We start from the raw sequence: 22115 nt of genomic DNA, 5'->3' as shown, positions 1-22115 counted from the left end.
CATTTTTACATTCTAGTGTGTTCTTTTGTAATGACCCTGATGTCATAAGAAGCCTTATAGGTGATATGTCTTCTAACCATTAGACTTCCAAAAATTGACCTGAAACATTTGGATTCAGATCATTCTTCCAACTCTAGTTGTATTGCCAAGAGTGAGTCACCTCAAACTCTCTGAACCTCAGTTTACTCTTCTAAAAATTAGGATATTAATACCTGCATCTCCTGTCTTCTGCTACTGCTGTGACACTAAAGGGGCTAATGCATGCAAAGAGCTTCACAAATGTTAAGCTTTGAAGTGCTATGTAAATGTCAGTCATCCTCAGGGCTCAGCCCTCTGCTACTGGGTAGTCATCTCTCAATTATCTATGGTGTTGGAGGGGGACTGTAGAGTTGAGCTTCTGAAATAATAGATAATACAGAATTGTATTTGCCTTTATAATAAACAGCATGAATTTTTCCTTTACTTTTAAAATTTTCCTCCTGATTTATGATTTTGGTCTGTTTTATGTGGTGTTGGTTTTAATTTGTTTTTTTTTTAATTACCTTGCATTCTCAAAGCTCATAACAGTTAATGGTGAGAAAAGCAATACAGAAGTGGATAGAAGGAGCCAGTGTGGAATAAAAGAATTCCTATAAATCAGCCATGTATGGATATTCCAAAATTGACCTGGCTAATGTCTTCTCTTCTCCTCCAAACTTCTGCATTGAATTGCCTGAATTGAACTGGGACTTAAATGTGTTATTGCATCACCCTCCAGAACATTCTTGATCTTTCAGTTCTTGATCTTCTAATGTTTGGCTTTTCTCTGGATCCTTTTAATCCTTGTAGCCAAAGAGTTTGGGTTCTTTGGAAGGAATAATCAATCATAAATCTGCTTCAAATGGTTTTACCATTGCTTTTTGGTTTGATTTTCGAATTACTTCATCTCTCTGTAAAGTGAGATACTATCGAATAAAAGTTTGATAAGGTTCTTTGAGTTTCTCCAATTTAAAAACACCTCTAACACACCACGAATGATTATACAACACTTCTTTTTCTGCTTTGGAAAAAGCTAACTGCTTTTTTCTCCTTCTCCAGGTACACTGTGATGTCAGGGACACCTGAGAAAATTTTAGAGCATTTCCTAGAAACAGTACGCCTTGAGCAACCTTTAAATGAAACAACAGGTATGTGTTTTCATAATTACATACATCTATTATAAATGTTCATACTGTAAACAGGATGGGTCGGAAACAGAGTTCAGTTTGATTTTTTTAAGCCTGACTGGAATGTCCGTGGTGAGTGGAACGGTGGTCTCTCTCTCTCTTCCTTCTCCAGTGTCCTTTTCTCTCACTCCCTCCCTACCCTAATGGTGCTTGCAGACTACCTAGATTTAAACCATGCATGTAAGGGGTTGCCTTACACAATTCAAGAAGATTTGCTCTAATCAGTATGGATTCTCAGGCAGCTTCAGAGTATAAGGAATCTTATGAACCAGTGGGATGGACTAGGCCCCTATCTATGTTGCAGAGGATGAAGATACTTTCAACATTGGACTAATAGTTCAAAATTAGGAAATTTTGTCTTCTCTTCATTATGAGCTTACTAAGTAGCTCTGTTCATGCTACTTAATCTCCTTAAGCTTTTGTGCCAAGAGGAGTCTACTTCTTAGGGAGCATGGCATAATGGAAATTTGGAGTCAGAATACCTGAGTTCAAATATATCTCTTCAATTTACTATCTGAGTAACTTCTTAGAGACTTTAATTTCCTTATATGCAAAATGAGGGGGTTAAAGTAGGTAATTTCTCAAGTCCTTTCCACCTCTATGATCCTGTGAGTTCATATTTGTTTCAAAGAACGTTAAATCCTGTGGATGAAAGTTACAAACATAATAGGCTTATTACAAAGCTCTTTATGGTTACAAAGTACATTTCCACAATTAAATTTTCCAATATCCTTGAAGGATGACCTATTATTGTTATTGTTTAATTGCTTAAAACATCTTTGCCACTTCTTATTTCCCTCTCCTGTTCCATTTTCTGATTTTGCAGGTGGTTGCCCTGACACTCCATTCATACAAATTAAGGAGTGAGTAATGGAACAGAAAAAGCCTACCTGCTGGATCCTAGATCACATAACCTAGTAACTAAATATAATCAGGATAATTCAATTATCAGAGATGTGTTGGTCAATACTTCAAAATTTTATGATTTCATCAGAGTACTCTCCCCACCCCCAAACCATTAATAAGAATCATACCCCATCTGTAGCTTACTTACTACATGGTCTTCCAAAGTTGCTGAGAAAAATATGTTACCTTAAAATGCAACCTGATGCTAAACTTAATTAGGCTGGTACTTGCACACCCAATCCATCACCAAGCCTGAACTCAGAGCGCTTCCAGCATGGTAAAATCTGCTGCAGCTTATGCTCCACTGACACAGCTTTTAAGAATCCTTTAGAGTAACCTCCATGTCAGGAAAAGGTATTAAAGGGGTAGGATATTAGTAGCATTTCAGTTACATGTCCATAAAATGCTACAACCTTTCCCCCCTCTAATATGGCTTCTATATGTATGTATGCATGTATGTATGCATGTATGTATGCATGTATGTATGCATGTATGTGTATATGTATGTGTGTGCTGGGAAGTGTTTTATTTGTGTGCATACATTCATATGTACACATATGTACTTGTATAAATACACATGTGCATGTGTGTGTATATATATATATATATGCATGCACACATATATGTGTATGAATGTATATGTGTCTGGGGAGGGTGTGAAGCTAGGTGGTACGATGTAAATTCTTGGACTTGGGAGTCAGTATGACGTGAGTGTAAATCCTGTCTCACTTACCAGCTATTTGACCCTGGGCAAGTTACTAAATCTTCCTCTACCTCTGTTTCCTCATCTATAAAAACAGGGATAATAACAATACTTACGTCACAGGGTTTTTGTGAGGATTAAATGAGATAATATGTATAAAGCTCTTTGCAAACCTTGGATTACTATATAAATGTCAGCTTTTATTCTTAGCTGTTATTTATTTGATCATTTCATGGGTTTCACGGGTACGTCTATGTCTCTCTGATACGAGACACAGACCTCTCCATAATCTGAATATTGCCTGAAAAGAAAGTTTCTGTTTACATTGGCAAGTACCTTATCTAAGAAGAGATCTGTAAGGTTTTTACTGTCTATGAAAAGAAAACAGTACCTTTCCTTTTAAGGTCTCCTCCGAAGGGACTGTTCTTCTAAGCAAATTTAATTGTACTGGCTTTTGAACAGTAAAGAATAGAAGTCAAGAAATCAGTCTATTTTGTAGCTGTTACATAGATCATTAGCCTTGCCTCTGACCAAAGAAAAGATTCAGAATGTTCTCATTGACATTAGTTTTCTGATTCAGTCCTCGTAAATAAGAAAATGCTACATAAAGTACAGCTGCCCTGATTTAACATTTCAATATCCTTTTCTAGGAAGCCTCTGGTATCAGGCCAGTGTTACAAACAGTTAAACAGTCTGGGAAGAGTCATGCATCAGAGTTACTGCTAAAAGAAAGATAAACTCATGCCCAAAGTGCACCAAAGAGCTAGGTTAAGTAGTGGGCCAGACTGACATTCATTCATTCGTTAAGTCAGTCAACATGCAACTATTAAATGCCTTCTGTATGCCAGGCACAAGCATTTATCAAGTCCCAAGTAATAATCTGACAAATGAAAATGAGCCTTTTTGTATATTTTTTGTTATAGTTTGTCAGTTTTTTAACTTCATGTAAATATTCATTCATTACAAAAAAAAATCATTCATTGCATTACTTTGATGTTTTAAAACTATCTGATCTGAGAAACAGAGTACCATTATATTCCATTCACAAAGCAAGAAGCCTATTAAAAAATTATAATAATACCAAATATTAACTCTACTCTTCCTTTTCTCCTCTTTCCCTTTTGCTTTTCTAGTATTGTCTAGATTTACATATAGAAAAAATTATTTGTTCATCATTTCAACTTTGGCCTAGGTTAGATAATAAAATTATGGATATTGTGCAATTATTTCAGTAGAGAGACTTAATACATATTTGATTGATTTCCTGATGATCTTATACATTTTCTCAGTGATTCCATTACCTCCCATGGATTCAATTATCATCTCTATACACAGAGAGTCCTAAAAGTCTTATGGATTTTTAGATTCTCATAGCCCAAAACTGCACTAAGACTTTTGGGACTCTCTCTTACTCATATTTGTACATATATACACGCATATACATATATATATATATATATATATATATATATATATATATATATATATATATATATGTATATACATATATATATGTATATGCATGTATATATCTATAATGCACGTGTGTGTATATGTAAGTGTGTTATGCTTTAACTATGGGTGAACTAAGCCCTTTGTTTCTTCAGTAGGTCCTTGATAAATACTTTATGGATTTGGGGGAAGTTGCCCCTAAGAGAGTACAGAGAAGCTATTTTTTTTCTAATTGGAAAGGTTCTATTTGTCAATGTTAGAGCTACCCTTACTGACAGGGAGATAATTCCAAAAGTAGACCTTTTTCTCGGATTCTGCCCACATATTTCTCTTCTAAGACTTTAGGGATTTGATGAAACATGCAGCAAGCTTTCTTGATATGTTAGTAAAACAATAATCATTAGTAAGCTGATTTTATACTCACTAAGCATTTTGATGAATGAAATGCAGCATTTTGGACAATTAATCTCATCAGCCTCACATGGGATTATATATTTAGAGACTGAAGAGACCTTAGAGGTCATCTAGTCCAACCTGCTCCTTTTACAGATGAGAAAATTAGGATCTAGAGAGGCTAAGTGACTCATCCAATTTTAAAGAACTTTTAAGTTATAAACTCATGTATCTACTAAGTATGTGCCTGACTCCAAGTCCAGCACTTTATCCACTATGCCTACTGCACTATAAAAATAATGCATATGATGAATGCAGAAAAGCATAGAAAGACTTACATGAACAGATACAAAGGTAAAATTTGAGCTCAGGTCCTCTGACTCTAAGTCCACAACTTTCCCTACTGTACCACACTGCCTCCGCATTATGTGCATCAAATGTAGGGGATCATTTTAGGGTTCTAAACATTCACCATCTGACCAAATAGCTTTGGAAATAAGCGAGGGGTTAACAAGAGGTCAGTGTTACAGATAAGGAATGGGAAAGATGAGGAGTAATGTATCATAGGCATTTTAGACTCAGTATGTCCAAGATGTAATTACTCATGCTTCTTTCAACACTAAGGGATTAGGAAAGGACATTACAGGAGTTGCAGAAAGACAAGTTCCCTAATGCACTACTGGAGGGGCAGTGAATTGATCCAATCATCTGGAAAGCCACTTGGAATTATGCAGAAGAAGTGACTAAAATAGTCATAGTCTTTAACCCACAGATCTCACTGCCTCAGGGAATAATAATCCTCAGGGAAGTTCATGACAAAAATAAAGGTCCCCTATGTGCCAAAATATTTATAGCATAAGTTTTTATAGTAGCAAAGTATTAGAAATAAAGCAGATGGCTATTTTTTGGAAAATGGATTATTGATGATGATGATGATGACAACAACGATGATTAGCTGGCATTCATATAGCACTTTAAAGTTTTCAAAGTGCCTTATTAAATACTGTGTAATTTTATCCTCATAACAACATCCAGAGGTTTCTTCTTCTTGTTCAGTCATTTCAGTCGTGTCCAACTCTTTATGACCCCATTTGGGGTTTTCTTTGCAAAGATACTGGAGTGGTTTCCCATTTCTTTTTCCAGCTCATTTTACAGATGAGGAACCTAAAGTAAACAGGGTTAAGTGACTTGCCCTGTATCACACAAGTAATAAGTGTCTAAGACAGAATTTGAATTCATGGGCAGCTAGGTGGCACAGTGGATAGAGCACCGGCCCTGAAGTCAGGAGGACCTGAGTTCAAACCTGATCTCAGACCAAACCCTTGACACAAACTAGCTGTGTGGCCTTGGGCAAGTCACTTAACCCTGATTGCCTCATTAAAAAAAAATTTGAACTCACAAAGGTGAGTCTTCCCACCATTCTATCCACTGTCCCATCTAGCTGCCGTATGAAACATGGGAGGTAGATTCTATTATTATCCCCATTTTACATATGAGGAAACCAAGGCAGACAGGTTAAGGGATTTGCCCAGGTTCAAATTGCCAGTAAATGTCTGAGACTAGATTTGAACACAGGTCTTCCTGACTCCTGACTTCCTTTATCCGCTGTGCCTACTGTATTATAAAAAATAGAGCATATGATGAATTCAGAAAAGCATAGGAAGACGTACAAGAACAGATGCAAAGTGAAGTAAGCAGAGTCAAGAAAACAATGCACACAAGAACTACAATAATGTAAAAATAGGGAGAAAATAGAAAGACCAACAACTAAATTTAAACGGAAGGTTGTGACAGTTTATAATGACTGAGCCTGGCCCCAAAGAAGAGATAGGAGAATGTATCTCCTTTCCTTCTTGCAAAGCTTGAGAACAATGAGTATGTGAACACTGCATGTGTTGTTGGACTTGAATGATATGTTAGTTTTGCTAGGCTATATTTTCATCTCTTATTGTTTGTTCTTATGAAAGATAGCTGCAAGCGGGGACAGGAAGGAATCTATTGGGAAGTTTAAGTGACATAAAAATCAAACATACAAATATAAAGAGGCAGCTTAATGATATAGTAATAGACTGAGGGACTTGGAGTCAAGAAGACATGAGTTCAAAATCTACCTCAGATACTTACTAGCTGTGGGACCTTATGCAAGTCACTTAATGTCTGTCTACTTTAGATTTCTCATTTTATGGGCACAATACTAGAACCTACCGCCCAGGACTATCGGGAGAATTAAATGAGATATCATATGTAAAACTCTTTGTAAGCCTTAAAGCATGATTTAAATACTAGCTATCATTATTGGGGAAGCTACGTGGCACAGTTGATAGAGCATTGGGCCTGGAATGAGAAAGACTCATCTTCATGAGTTCAAATCTGCTTCAGACACTTACTGGATATGTGACCCTGGGTAAGTCACTTACCCCTGCTCGCCTCCATTTCCTCTTCTGTAAAATGGGCTGGGGAAAGAAATGGCAAACCACTTCAATATCTTTGCCAAGAAAACCCCAAATGGAATCACAAAGAGTTGGCCATGATTGAACAACAACAAAAAATTATGATTATTATTTTTATTAAAAATAAAATAAATAGTATTAATTCCTATAAATGGAAGGCACTCTCTAAATGCAATGCTGAGATATATCATAAACCCTTGAGAGTTGCAGATGGCATTTAATAATGCCATCATTAAATTTTCTGGTATACTTGTGAAATGAGGTATCTTATAATTTACTACTTTAATTTCCTCAACGCTTCACCTTTGTGGTTTACTCACTGGAATACTTCCCTCTGATGGAGGGAATTTTGGTCCAGTTAGGCAAGAAGGGCAGTCTAGGGCAGCCATGGGGAGCAGCAATGTTCAGGCTTGCGAGCCTTGCTTCTGTGCTCCTCAGGTCATTCATTTGCTTGCTCTTTTATTCATCCATTCATTCACCAATGGTTTCTGGAATGCCTGATATCTGCAAGATCCAGATCAAATCAAGAAGACTACTAGCTGCTTTTCAGTTTCATGCTGTGTTCATGAATTGAGAATCTTTTCCACTCCCAGGCCTGCCCATGAGCTGTGAAAAGCTGCTTCCAAAACAAATTTCTAAGAAACATCGGAAAGGGAGCTGTTTCCTTAGTGTTTCTAGACCAAGGATTTTTACAAGAAGCTAATTCTTCCATTCTGTTCTTGTTTTCTTCTCTCCAGATTCAGTTTTAAATGACTTCATCATGATGCACTGTGTTTTCATGCCCAATTCTCAGCTTTGCCCAGCCCTGGTTGCCCAATATCCTTTTATTATGAAACATCACTTCCCTTGGGAAGCACCTTTTAAAGAAAAGATTCACATCACTGTGAAGCCCTCTGCTCATCCTCTGGTAAGTCATGGCCTCAGGCTGAAGTCTGTAGTGTAAGCTTATGCTAAAATCCAGGGATTTTCCTCAATCACAGAACTTTGGAGCCACTCTAACCAGCATGTGTTGGAGGAGTTCCCCAATTCATTTATATTGATTTCAGGAAAGATATTGATGATAATCACATTGGATAAGAAGGCATGCATGGGCTATGATCCGTACAGCATAGAGCACATAGTAGGCACTTAAGAAATGCTTGCTGATTGATTGACTGACTATACAGGTGGAGGAAGTACCAATGATCCATAATAAAACATGGGTCCATTGATGTTTTGAAATACTATCCATTAACCTGTTTTATACATTATGAAATGTAGTGAATACCAGAGATTGTACAGGAAGAAAACAGAAATTGAATCCAGAAGAATGTGTACGACTACATAGGTGGCAGAGCCAGGGGGAGAAGGAGAGAGAGAGAGAGAGAGAGAGAGAGAGAGAGAGAGAGAGAGAGAGAGAGAGAGAGAGAGAGAGAGAGAGAGAGAGAGAGAGGTTCAGAACAGTTTTCTAACTCAGTGATGTTATTTTTTTTGTTTGTTTTGGTTTTGGGGGTTTTTTTTGGCTAGGCAATGGGATTAAGTGACTTGCCCAGTGTCACATAGCTAGTAAGTGTTATGTGTCTGAGGCCAGATTTGAACTCAGGTACTCCTGAATTCAGAGCCAGTGCTCTATCCACTGTGCCATCTAGCTGCCCCTTAGTGATGTTATAAAGAACTGCTACCACATCATCCCTTGGCACCCCTTCTAGAGATAGAATGACAACTCAGGCTATTATGGAAAAGTGTCATTACTGCTAATTCTTGACATGCTTGGATAGCCAGATGTGGAAAAACAAACCTACCAGTGTAGTATTATTCTTGCCTTCCTATCTGAGTTGTGTATCATTGGGGAGAGTAGTCATATCAATTAGGCCACAGATCCATGGGTATATTGGAGTTTATCACAATTCCTCTCTGTGCTGCTTAGATATTTATCAACTACCTTATCCTTTCACTAAGGATTTTTTATTCAAATATTGATTTTTAAAAATACCATGCATGTTAATAGTGACATATCTCATAGAAGATAACTTGGAAATGGTTTTTGTTTTAGGCAATTGCTTAAGGTCCATTAATGAAATTGGCTGAGATGATGATATTAACAAGTCCCACATCCCAACACTGAAACACGAAAGGGGTAATTTACCACTAGCAGCAACAAAATTTTGAAATTAAAGGCAAGTTGACTTTGGGTAGCAAAATGTGTTGAAGAAGAGAGAATGGCTTTCACTGATATTCCTTTCCTTGTTCCAGAGCAGTCCAATCACTATTGACATGCAATTTTTTCTTTTTTTTATTACAATTAATCTGCCTGATTCTCATTTTCCTGCATACCCATAATTCTCATTGAAATCAGCAGAATGCATGAGGGCGAGAGATTTGAGCTGAATATGTTACTCAGTGGGAGCTGCAAGAGTGAGATTTGAGTGTTTATTTGTCTGGGAAACTATCTTTCCAAATAATGACAGCTTAATGAGACTTACATATATAATATGGTCTTTCTGGCTCATATTCAATTTTTTTTCTGAGACAAATGGACAATTCCATGCTCACACTGTTCTCTTTTAACTGTACACATAGGAGTCATTATTAGACTCCGGGTTGTAGGGAAGACTGAAAAAAAAAACACCTTTGAGAATAGGCATTTCCCTTGCCATAGTTGGCCAGTGTATAAACATGAACCAAAGAAAAACACAATCAAACTATGTGCAAGGAGGAATATAGGAAAAGCATTTCTTTTTCATTTTTCAACTTCCAAAACTCCAATATTCAAGCTTAGACATTTTGTAATTTAAAAAATTTTGTTTGTCCTCTTGCCTGATCTCTTACAAAGATGCATGTTAAGATACCCATATCACTGTCTTAAAACAGGAGCACCTGCTGGGTGTGTATCTGATTTGCTTTACTCTAAGTACAATGCTTTGCCCACACAGGCATTTAGTAAATACTTGGTAATGGAAAAAAATATGGAAATAAGAAACTTCTAGAAATATGAACAGCAGAATCAAAAGGTAAATTGACACCATCTGATTGTTAAACCCACAGTGTTCTCTGTATCTCACTGTACCCACCCCTTTATTTCTCAATCTTTATAGAATCCTTAGATCTCTGATATAAGTTAATGCTTGACATCAAAGAGATGACAAAATTAACTTAGAACCGCACCTCACATGACGGAGTTTTACGGCTCAAATATCATGATACGTAAGTCCCAAGTGATCCTTTTGAAAGATGCCAGTGGAAGTTTCTTGTAGGGTTAAAGAGAGTGCTCAGGAACAGAACAACAGCAGTTCCTAAGGTCAAGTACCAGCCCCTCCCCCTTCCCCAGCACCTCTGCTAACCTTCTGTACCTATGCTGATGATAGTAGGGCCCTTGTACCCTGGATCTTGAATTCAGTTAGGATCATTTCCTTGCATCCCACCAATCTTTGCATCCTTTTCTCTCCGTCCAAAAAATTTCCTGCCTTCTGGGTGTTTATAGTCTACTAGAAAGAAATAACATGCTTCATATTGTTACTTGTTCCTCCCTAGATTAACCAACTCCTGGAAATGCATATAAGTTGACTAATTTAATGTTCTTTCCAATGATTATGCCACTTCTCCTTTCTCTAGGCACTGCCAACAAAGTTAATTTGGTGATAGTGTGTTCTAAATGGAGCACTTAGTGAGGAAGAGAGGGGAATGTTCTGAGAAGACTGACTTGTCTATTCCACTCTACTCCTTTTTCCTATCAGACACTGCTGCTTCTACCCAGTTATTCAGTGAATATTAGGTTGTGTGAGTGGAGGGGGGCAGGGTAGTGGTGAATTGAAGGGGTTAAGGCCCTGATACTGTTTGCTACCAATTCCGGGATTTCCAGAATCTTACTTCAGGGTGTCAGAGTAGTAGTGGTGCTGCTGCCTTTAAAGTTAGAGCTGGACATTTGTTTCTATGATGACAATAAGGGGATCTGATGGACAGGGAGAAGCTCACCCTTCCAAACCCCTAGCATTACAGAACCTGACCTTTCACGGCACTGTAGCCATGGCCACTCATGAACTTGGAGGACTTGTCTGAGCCCTGATTTGTAAGTCAGTAGCAAAAGATTGTGTGAGGGTAAGCAGCTAAGTAAACCTCATTGTACCTCCTTTTTTCATCTGTGAGAATAGAGAATATTTCACCTACTATAATATGACATGCAACCTCAACCTTTCCTAATGTCTAACAACCCTTCTACTCTATCACTTTCTTTAGTCTCCAAGGGAGTTACTTGAACATTTATCTTCTCTCCTGAGCTCTACTCTCCCCCAGCTAAATATACACCCACACCCACCCACACACACACACACACACACACACACACAAACACACACACAGACACCACCACCACCACCACCACCATTGAAGCAGATAACTTGGCTTCCTACTTCATCAAGAAGATTGAGGCCATCCAACATGAATCCACATGAACCCCTCTCTCTTCTACTATTCCTCCAATCTGATTAGCATCATCACCCTCTATTTCTTACTTCCCTCTTATCACAGGAACAGAGTTATAAGTACTCAGTTCAACAGATACTTACTAAATGCCTGCTTTGTTGATAGGCACTGGGACTACAGAGACAAAAATGAAACACATTTTGCCCTCAAGGAGCTTACATTCTACCACAGGAAAACAACATTTATACAGATAAGTTTACAAAATATGAAAAAATATGTTCAAAATAATTTCAGGCCACTCACACCTGGAGGAATCAGCAAAGGACTCTTATGAGAGAAAGCACTAGAGCTGAGCTTCAAATGGAGGTAGGGATTGCAAGCAGAAGGTGAGGAAAGAGAGTATTCCAGGTGGGGGAGCAACCTATCCAGAAATGCAGAATGAGGAGACGGAGTATTATTACTGGGATGTAAGGATCATTGACATAATACCAGAAATTATTGAGCTAGTCCTTATCTAGCCCACCTCTCTCATTTTACAGTTAAGAAAATGGAGGCCCAGCAGCCTGAAGTGATTTGTCCAAGGTGATCCAGATAGAAAGCGACAGCAGCACGTCGGCCAGTTTAGCTGGAACGTAGGGTGCATAAGGCAGGGTAAAAGGAAATTAGCTCAGAAACACAGGTTGAATTAATTTTGTAGGGCTTTAAAGGCCGGAGGAGGTTGAATTCTATCCTAGAGGCAACAGGGAATCACTAAAGCTTTTTGAACAGAGGAGTAATATGGTCAGTTGTGTGCTTTTGGAAGATCAGTTTGGTAGCTGTGTGGGGAATGGAGAGTGTGTCAAACTGGTGTCAAACCCATAGAAATGGGAGCCACCAAACCATGCATAAAGATTCCTGTGGCTGCATATTGACTTAGAAAATCATATATTAACATTGTGTTCTATTGTGAATTTATTTCTTCTGTTAGATATTTCCCAATTACATTTTAATCTAGTTCAGCAGGTCATGTATTTGACACCTCTGGTTTACATGATAAGTGATGAGGGTCTGAAGCAGGAAAAGTGACTACAAGTGGGAAGGATACAGATAATAATAATAAGTAACATTTATTTAGTGCTTTGATATTTGAAAAACACTTTACGAATATTTCGTTTTATCCTCACAACAACCTTGGGAGATAGGTGATATCATCATCCCCATTTTTCAGATGAGGACATTTAGACTGAGAGATTAAGTAAGTTGACCATGGTAAGTAAGTAAGCAAGTAAATGTCTGAGGCAGAATTTAAACTCATGTCTTCCTGACTCTAAGACCACCTGCCTGCCCGCTTGTTCTTCTGTAATCACGGAAGTATAGATACGATAAGCATTTTAAGCACCTCTTAGCAGAGTGGAGGGGATAAAACAGGTCTGTATTATCTGTATTAATAAATAATTATTGTATTGTACAATAAAATTGCAATAATAAATGCTAGGAGTCACTGTCTTAGGGATACAAAAGCAAAGCATCAAAATAGTCCCTGCCTTCAAGCAGCATACATTCTACTGCTTAGCACAGTGCCTGGCACATAGTAGGCACTTAATAAATGTTTATTTAATTGAATTGTAAGTAATAGAGCAGAACTAGAGGTACCAATTCAAATATAAAGAAGGAGGGAATGTGTGAGAGAATTGGTGGAGCTAGTAAAGGCAGCACCTGGCAAAAGATTGGAAGTGGGAGGTGAGGGAGAAGGGGCCTGAAGTTTCTCATCTCTGATTCCCTTAAGCCAAGCCCCAAATTATTTTAGTTTAAAGAGTTGGACTCCAAGCTCTTGAAGCCAGATGTCCTAAATTTTATTTCCATTCAATGCATGTGGCCATGCTGGTATCAACTGCCCAGTACAAGAATTTTCTTTTTGCATAGGGAAAATGTTGATGTACTGATGGACTTAAAACACATCGAGAAAGTTAAGAAAATCTTAGAGTTGGAAGGTGTCTCCTAGATCATCTAGTCTAATCTCCCATCTAATGCAAGAATCCCTTCTACAACATACCTGACATGCAGTTACCCATCCTCTACTTTAATTCTATCTAATGAGGTCATTTCAATGAAGAGTTGGCATTGTAATTGGACTTTAAAGTATAGGTAGGACAAAGAGAAAAGAGTTCACATAGTAGCCATGAGTCTCAGTTTTCTCATCTGTAAAATGGGGGAGTTAGGCTAGATTATCTCTAACATTCTTTCCTTCTCTAAATCTCATGTTGCTATAGTCCTTTTTCTTGTAAATAATGACAATTGCTCCATCTCCATTCAATCTCCTCTACTTGGCTAGAGTTATGGGTGAGAAATTTGGCTTATTTAGCTAGGAAATTCTCTTTCTCTTATTCTTACCAGTGAAAATCCTTCTGTAGTCAGTGGGCAGATGACCCCCAAAGTTTGTTTTCATCTCTAAGCACAGATGTTGTATGCAAAGCAGACATTCAAGGCACAACAACACTGAAGAGGATCAGTTTGGATGTTGATTAGTGTTTTATAAATAGCTGCATAATTAACATGTACTTACTGCAAAAAGGTATACATAATATTGTATTCCCTGTTGTAGGCTGTAATGAATCTGCCGCCCGATCGTCCTAGGAGGTTTTCACTTACTTTCACCATGATAATTTTAATATGTGGAGCCATTATTAGCTGAATTAAAAATAAGTAAATGAGCAGTAAAAATACAGAAAAATTACAGGTGCCTGTGGTGAGTAAGATAATAACTAGGTAAAAATATATGAAATAATTACAGTGTATGAAAGGCAGAGCCGGCATGAGGAAAATGACTCAATGGAATATTAAACCTACAGTTGGCAATGTTCAGAAGGCACAGTCTACATCATGTTCTTCAACTCTCCTGATCCTCATCTCACATGTCTTATTATAAGCAGCTTCATCAGAATGTGCCTTGCCAAAATAGCTGGCCTTTTAAATCCAAAATTTTGTCATACTTATATTTGATGTCCTGTAAACTAAGCATCCAAATGGGTAATTGAAGCATTTGACTTGGACTAAATTTGTCAAATATTTTGGATTCTTATACTTTGCTGGTCCCATTGGGTCCTTTATGAGCTTCATTAGCATGCTGATGTCAGTTGGAATCTTGGTGGTTTGGGAACTTTTCTGGGCAATTATAGTGACAGATAAGCCACAGAGGCAGGTTTTTGGCGGTTTTGAGGATTTTTAGAAAATGACATTACCTTTGGTTTCCCTAAAGGGATGATTTTGTTTTTAAAGTCAATAAATTTTAAAAAGTATTGAAAAGTCTAAAACTCTGGTAGGAATTATGGAGATTCAAAAGACATGGTGTTAGTTCTCAAGAAGCTTACAGCTTGTCTGGGAAGACAAAGCCTGAACACTCAACATAGTAGTGAATACATAGTTAAACACAGGAATTGTGAGAAGAGAGGGAGGAGTCAGCTGGAGTTATCACTGAAGGTTTCTAGGATAAAAGATAACTTGAAGGGGTACTTACAGGATGCATAGATGGGAAATTTAATAAGTTTAGTTTGGTAGGAAAGAATAGTCCATCTTTGTGTCGACCCAAGGCATGGGAAGACAGAAATCACTTAAACTACAGTAGAACAACTTAATTTGTGTACCAAGAAGAAGTTCCTGACTACAAGTATTATAAAATTGGAATATATCATAATCAGTTTCTGATTATCGGTGTGTGGTTTTACCACTTGTTGGATTATTAGTAGCAGTCTCCTCTTCCCAGATATTCCTTTTTCCCCTTTCAACCAGCAGACATTTAGGCCAACAGATTCTAGCATTTGGTGTGTTTGAGTAGTTCAGATTATCTTTAATATCAGACAAATAAAAACTTAATAGACAGATAAATGAGCTAAAATGTTACTACTAATAATAATTCACATACACCCTAATGTACTGTTGTTGATGTAAATTGGTCTAAGAATTGGTTCAAGGATTAGTCCATTCTTGAAAATAATATCTTACTATACCCTCCAAAGTCACTAACCCATCCTGTTTGACCCAGTGATATAATTACCAATCTTATATCCCAAAGTGATTAAAGAAAGAGCAAAAGAACTCATATGTACAAAAATATTTATAGCAGTTATTATTATTGCAAAGAACTAGACACTTAGGAAGCACCCATTAATTGGGAAATGGCTAAACAAATTATGGTGTATGAATGTAATGAAATATTAGAAATGATGAAAATCATGGTTTCAGAGAAACCTGGAGAAGACTTGCATAAACTGATTCAGAATAAAGTAATTAAAACCGGGAGAACAATTGTAGCAAAGCAACAATATTAAAAAGAAAAAAGTACTCTGGTAAATTCAATGGCCACCTAAGATTCCAGAGGACTGATGATGCTATCCACTTCCTGACAGACAAGATGATGAATAAGACATACACGGCCAGAAAGAATCAGAGAGAAGCAAGATAGCAATGAAAATAGCATGCTGAATTTATTGTTTTAAAAGAAAAGCAAGCTGTACATAATAGAAATTCATAGTTATCAGAAAAAAAATTCTCTTTTTCCACTCTACTAGGTATAAGGAAAGGTTCATTTTGTTTTGTCTTTAAGTTCAGAATAAAAAAAATTTCTAAATAATTCTGATAATAATTTACAGGATGGAATGCAAAGAGCCTGGAAATTAGGAGTCCTGAGTCTGAGTCTTGGTTCTGCTACTAATTAAGCTATATGACTTTAGGCAAGTCACAATCTCTCTGGACTTCAATTTTCTCACCTATTAAAGAGATTTATTGGATAATCTATAAGGCTTTTTTCACCTGCCTGTTTACAGGCATGGTGACTTCGCTCCTAACTTCTTATCCAGGGACACCCTCTCTTTCTTCTTCAACCCAAACTGGAGAAAGTGGCAGAGTCACCTAACAGGACTAGCTCAACTTGTCCCAGTAGACTCAGCCACTGCTTCTAATTCATTGCCTAGGAGGACCTTAACATAAATATATATATTCTGTTCTGAGATATTGTAAAAATGATTCAACAACTCTTTTCTATAGCTCTGGACTCCCCAGCTAGAGACCCAACTTTGGTGAAATACTGTAGTTTTAATTCTTTGTTAACCTTCCTGGTCAAAGCCCCTAACATTTCTTTAAACAGCATCCCTGGCAATACATTTAGATTAACAATGTAAATAGTTAAAAGTTTGTGTCTCAGTCACCAGTTTAAGAGACAAGGTGAATATTTAAACAGATTTTTAAGAAGTAATGTAAACCTGCATGCCCCAATGAAAGCTTAAGTCTCTTGTCCTCTCTGGAGGGATGGAGTGGGAAAGAAACAGAAAGACAGACAGAGACACAGAGACAGAGAGAAATAGAATGAAGACTCATTGGCTTTAGTGTCAGGAATCCTAACAAGTTCCATCAATACAGTATCTGTCTTTGTCTCATACATGATTCAAACATACTGCCTTGGGGCTAGGATTTATTGGTAACAAATTCATGATGACTGCTATACTAAAACTCTTATTTATACTCTTCTCCCTGGAGTTTCTCAGCCTCTTTTTCCCACAATCTCTAAGGATGGGCAAGTCTAGCTTGTTAATCAATCAGGCCCTAACAGCCTCAGGGTCAGAATGAAACTCCCTGAGGTAAAGGAGGAAGACACTGAGGATTTCTGCTTACCAGTGGGGCATTTACATAAAACATTCTAATACATTTGGGGTGGGGGGAAGCTATCTTCTGAGAGAAAAAATACATATCTCTTGAGATCCTTTCCAATAGTTCTGTAATTTCTTAGTATTTTGCTTCTGATCTTCACTAAATTCCTTCTCCAAAACTTCATCTTGGCATAGAGGTGACCCTAGGTTCTTGAAAGCTGTGCTAGCAGAGTCAAGCAACAGCCAGTTACTATCAAGGTGGAAAGATTTTGAATTCTGTGACGCAGAGATAAGCATGTCTATTGTCCACAGACCAACCTGGCTAAATTTGGAGACCAGGTTGGCCAAAGATGCTGCACTTTTTGACCACAACAAATCTTAATGACTAACTACTACATTAACAGAGGTTGCATTGTATCAGTGAAGGTGATACCATTACAATGAAACCAAAGAGGCTTGGAGTATTAAGGTATAAATATTTACTTTCAAAGTACAGCTTAATATCTCAAAATTTCACTTGAAGCGAAGTTAACTGATCAGTTATACCCCTTTCTTACCTTTACAGGATTGTTGTAAGGACCAAACAGATAGTGTTTATACAGCATTTTGCAAACATTAAAGCACCCTATAAGTACCCGTTATCATCATCCTCCTCCTCCTCATCATCATTGTCATCTTACTGTTCTTCACAGCTTTTGCGATAGAGTCTAAAGACAAATTCCTCTCTTGGTATATTTCTTTTATATCTAATGTTAGGCTAACTATCGTCCAGATGGATAAAATAATTATTTTTTGTTGTATTGTTGTTGTCACCTACTCACTTCAGCCACTACTTTATATTTTCAGAAGTGCTTAACATCATGCAGACAAGGAGTCATGAGATCTTCAGTAAGTTCTAGTAGGGACTTACTAAAATCAAAGGCCATCTTATCCTTCTGTCTTTTCTGTAACTTGGGACAGCAGTTTCATATTGGGTAAAATGCTTTCAGATCTTCTGATCTTGCTCATTTGCATAGTAAAACATCTTCAGGAAAAGGGAGTGGTTGGGAATGATGCAGTTAACTCCCAATGCACGGGCTTCCTCACTGTTTCTCAAACAAGACACTCCAGTCTCCTGATTCGGGGCATTTTCATTAGTTTTCCCACAACCTTGGAATGCTCTCTCTCCTCAACTGTCTCCTGGCTTCCCTGGCATCCTTCAAGTCCCAAGTCTACAGGAAGGCCTTTCCCAACCCCCTTAATGCCAGTGCCTTTCCTCTGTCGATTATTTCCAATTTTTCTTGTATATAGCTTGTTTGTATGTTGTTTCCTTTGTTAGATCATGAACTCCTCAAGGATAGAGATAGTCTTTTGCTCTTTGTACCCCCAAGCATTTAGCACCATTTCTATCCTTCTAATCTTTTTACACCTCACTCAACCTACTACATTTCCTGAGATTCAGTGACGTTGGCTTTCCTTGCCGTTCCTTGCACCAGCACGCCAATTCCCAACCCTGTGATTTTCCCTGGCTGTTCCTCATGCCTGCATTTTTCTCCCTGGAAAAGGGAAATGCTGGGATTGCTGGTAGTCTGGATGCACTGCTATTCTCAAAGCTCTTGGGCTCAGCATCCTGGGATGTCTCTGTCAGGGCCTGTTGGTAGTTTGACGGCACGTGTTACCTCCTGTTTGTCCCTCAGGGTGCCCCATACTTCAACTAGTAATAATTGAGGAGAGTATTCTGGAAGACCAGAAAAGATTAAGTTCTTGAATGATTAAGAACATTACATGAACAGAATAAATTTCAAGAATTAATAACAGCAGTAAGAACTTTAAAAAATCAGAAGTTTGGGATATATAGGCTCAAGAGGCAGGAAGAGTTGGGAGTCATGGTACTTGGAAGTCAAATTCAGACATCAGTAAAGGTTCAGAAATTAGCTAAAGATGAAGGCCCTGGAGTGAAGGAAAAGGTTCCCTGAATCACTACTGTGAAAGAATTGGAATCCATAGGAAGCTTATTAAGGTTCAGCAAAGCCTAGGGCTGAATCCTTCAGAGAGTAATGCTTTGGTCTGCACTTTTATACCACAGTAAGCTGTAGTCAACTTCATATTAGTCAAGAGACCAAATTGCTTTCCTATTAAATCCATATGCTTCCCAGTCTCTAATGCAAGTAGTTTTCCTGAAAATTTTCTTTTGAGAATTTCAGATACCCTAGCAATCATTTACAGAAACAAAAGTCTTGGCAAACTGTTTGTCATTTGCTAGAGAAAGGAGATAAATTTTCCTAACACAAAAATGGGAAAAGATATACCTTCCTCCTGTCCCACAGAGGGAATATCTCTGGCATAGTGGGCAATGAACTTTACTATCTACAACCAGATTCGCATGAAGTTTAGATATAGACATACTGCTGATGTGATGAGGTCCTGCTTCTATCTGCTCTGTGACACAGGGCCTCCTTGACTAGATGACAGTGACCTTGGAATTCTAGACTGGACCCTGCAGGGGTGAGGGGTGTGTATATGCTAAATTTTTGTGTTTGTGTCACATATCTCCTTGAAAATCAGGTCAAGCTAACCTTGAAAGGAAGAATGAATACTCTGAATATCTCTCTAATGGATTATTTAGTATCTTGATATTCCAAAATATTTGTTCTCATCTAAGTAACAAGAAAATCTCTCTTCTCAAACCTCTAAAATGGTAATCCATCAGTAAATTTTGTTGGAAGTATTTTAGTTCTTTTTTTAACTAGAAAACATGGGAAGTACACTAACATTTTTTCTTAATGAACCAATCTCTCAAAAGCCACATTATTAGAATAATTAAGCCATTTCCTAGAGACATTTTCCTAAACTCTGATTCCAGGCTCCAAAAATTAAATATAATTATTGAGGGAAAAGGGCTCATTTTCTATATGAGGTTTGACCATACAAAAGTTATTAATGTACTTGCTCAACATTCTATACATGTGTCCTGTTTTATTATCTTAATTTACGTAATAATAAAATTTTGTGTTTTTTTTATAAAATTAGTAATGGCATAACTTAAAAACATGGCCTGAAAATTTTACACAGTAAAGTATATTAAGAGATACCCATCTTTCAGTTTTCACTAATAAACTTAACTATAAAATTCACAATAGTTAGCATTTACATCAAGCTTTAAGGTTTACAAAGTGACTTACAAATATTATCTCATTTGATTTACACAATAACCCAGTGATGTTGGTACCATTATTATCCTCACTTCACAGATGGGGGAATTGAGGCAAATAGGGGTTAAATGACTTGACCATGATCATACACCTAACAAGTAACTGAGGCAGGATTTGAACTGAGATTTTCCAGACTTCAAGTTCAGCGTTCTATAGACCACACCACTTAGCTAAGAATTTATGAAGTCATCATACAAGGTCAAAGAAATGGCTGGCAATGTTGGGTCTAGAGTGTGTGGTATGAAGGAGAGGAACATTGACTGGTTATCTGCACTGGTTATCAGGATTATGGTTGGGCATTCTGCTTTAGAGCCTTACTTTCAAACATTATCAGGTTGAAACAAATGCTATTCGACTTCATCATCTCAATCTACACTGAACCTACTCATATTTGCTGTTGTCATTTTCCTCCCTTCTTTCTCACCATCCTTCCCTTACCCTACTGCTTCTTTATCATTAGACTCAAATACTTCAAGGATCAGAGAATATTGTCCCCACTGCTATACTGGCACAATTTTGTAGATACAATTAATGAATTGTTGTGATCAAAAAAATTCCATCACTTAAGTGTCTCTTTTTTTTCTCAATTAACTTCCTAAGATTTGCTTAATATAAATTTATTTATTTTTAGTTTTCAATATTCACTTCCACAAGTTTTTGAGTTCCAAATTTCTCACCCCTCCCCCCACCCCAAGATGGCATGCATTCTGAATACCCCTTCCCCTGGTCTCCCTTCTCTTCTATCTCTCCCCCCTCCCTTCTCTTCCCCTTCCCCTTCTATTTTCCTGTAGAGCAGGATAGACTTCTGCACCCCATTTCCTGTATTTCTTATTTTCCAGTTGCATGTGAAAACATTTTTTTTAAAACTTTGAGTTCCAAATTTTCTCCCTTCCTCCCTCCCCACCCACCCTCATTGAAAAGGCAAGCAACTCAATATAGGTTATACATGTGTAGTTATGCAAAACACTTCCATAGTAGTCATGTTGTGAAAAACTAACTCTATTTCCCTTAATCCTATCCTGCCCTCCCATTTATTCTATTCTTTCTTTTGACCCTGTCCCTCCTCAGAAGTATTTGCTTCTGATTACCCTCTTTCCCAATCTGCCCTCCTCTCTCACCCCCCTGCTCTCTTGTCCCCTTCTCCCCCTATTTTCCTGTAGGGTAAGACAGATTTCCACACCCAATTGAATGTGTAAGTTATTCTCTCCTTAAGCCAAATCCTATGAGAATAAGATTCCCTCATTTCCTCTCACCTTCCCCTGTTTCCCCTCCACTGTGAGAGACTTTTCTTTTCTGTTTTTTTTTGTGAGATAATTTACCCCATTCTACCTCTCCCTTTCTTCTCCAAGTATCATGCTGTCTCATCCCTTAATTTTATTCTCCAGATATGACCCCTTAATCTTCAACACACCCTGTGCCCTCTATCTATCTATCTATATATACGTACATACAATTTTTTTCCTTCAACTACCCTAATACTGACAAAGTTCTCATGAGTTACAAATATCATCTTTCCATGCAGGAATGTAAACAGTTCAATCTTAATAAGTCTCTTATGATTTCTCTTTCCTGTTTACCTCTTCATGTTCCACTTGAGTCTGTATTTGAAAGTCAAATTTTCTGTTCAGCTCTGGTCTTTTCATCAAGAATGCTTGAAAGTCTTCTATTTCACTGAATGACCCCCCCCCCCGAAGGAGTATACTCAGTTTTGCTGGGTAGGTGATTCTTGGTTGTAATCCTATCTCCTTTGCCCTCCGGAATATTATATTCCATGCCCTGCGGTCCTTTAATGTAGAAGC

General features: G+C 37.6%; 1 protein-coding gene across 10 annotated transcripts in view; it reads left to right on the top strand.

The window, feature by feature from the left end:
• RAPGEF4 (Rap guanine nucleotide exchange factor 4) overlaps nucleotides 1-22115 on the top strand; it is a 351123-nt gene that overhangs the window by 271701 nt on the left and 57307 nt on the right. For all 10 annotated transcript variants that reach the window (XM_020990978.2, XM_020990976.2, XM_020990975.2 and 7 more), the window contains 2 exons: nucleotides 1078-1166; nucleotides 7847-7925. In XM_020990978.2, coding sequence (XP_020846637.1) covers nucleotides 1078-1166; nucleotides 7847-7925 — 168 coding nt within the window. The remainder of the gene's footprint in view (nucleotides 1-1077; nucleotides 1167-7846; nucleotides 7926-22115) is intronic.

The sequence above is a fragment of the Phascolarctos cinereus genome, unplaced genomic scaffold (genome assembly GCF_003287225.1).
Source record: "Phascolarctos cinereus isolate Bilbo 61053 unplaced genomic scaffold, phaCin_HiC Scaffold_726;HRSCAF=1367, whole genome shotgun sequence".
Classification (NCBI taxonomy): Eukaryota; Metazoa; Chordata; class Mammalia; order Diprotodontia; family Phascolarctidae; genus Phascolarctos; species Phascolarctos cinereus.
This window is presented reverse-complemented; position numbering and strand designations above follow the sequence as displayed.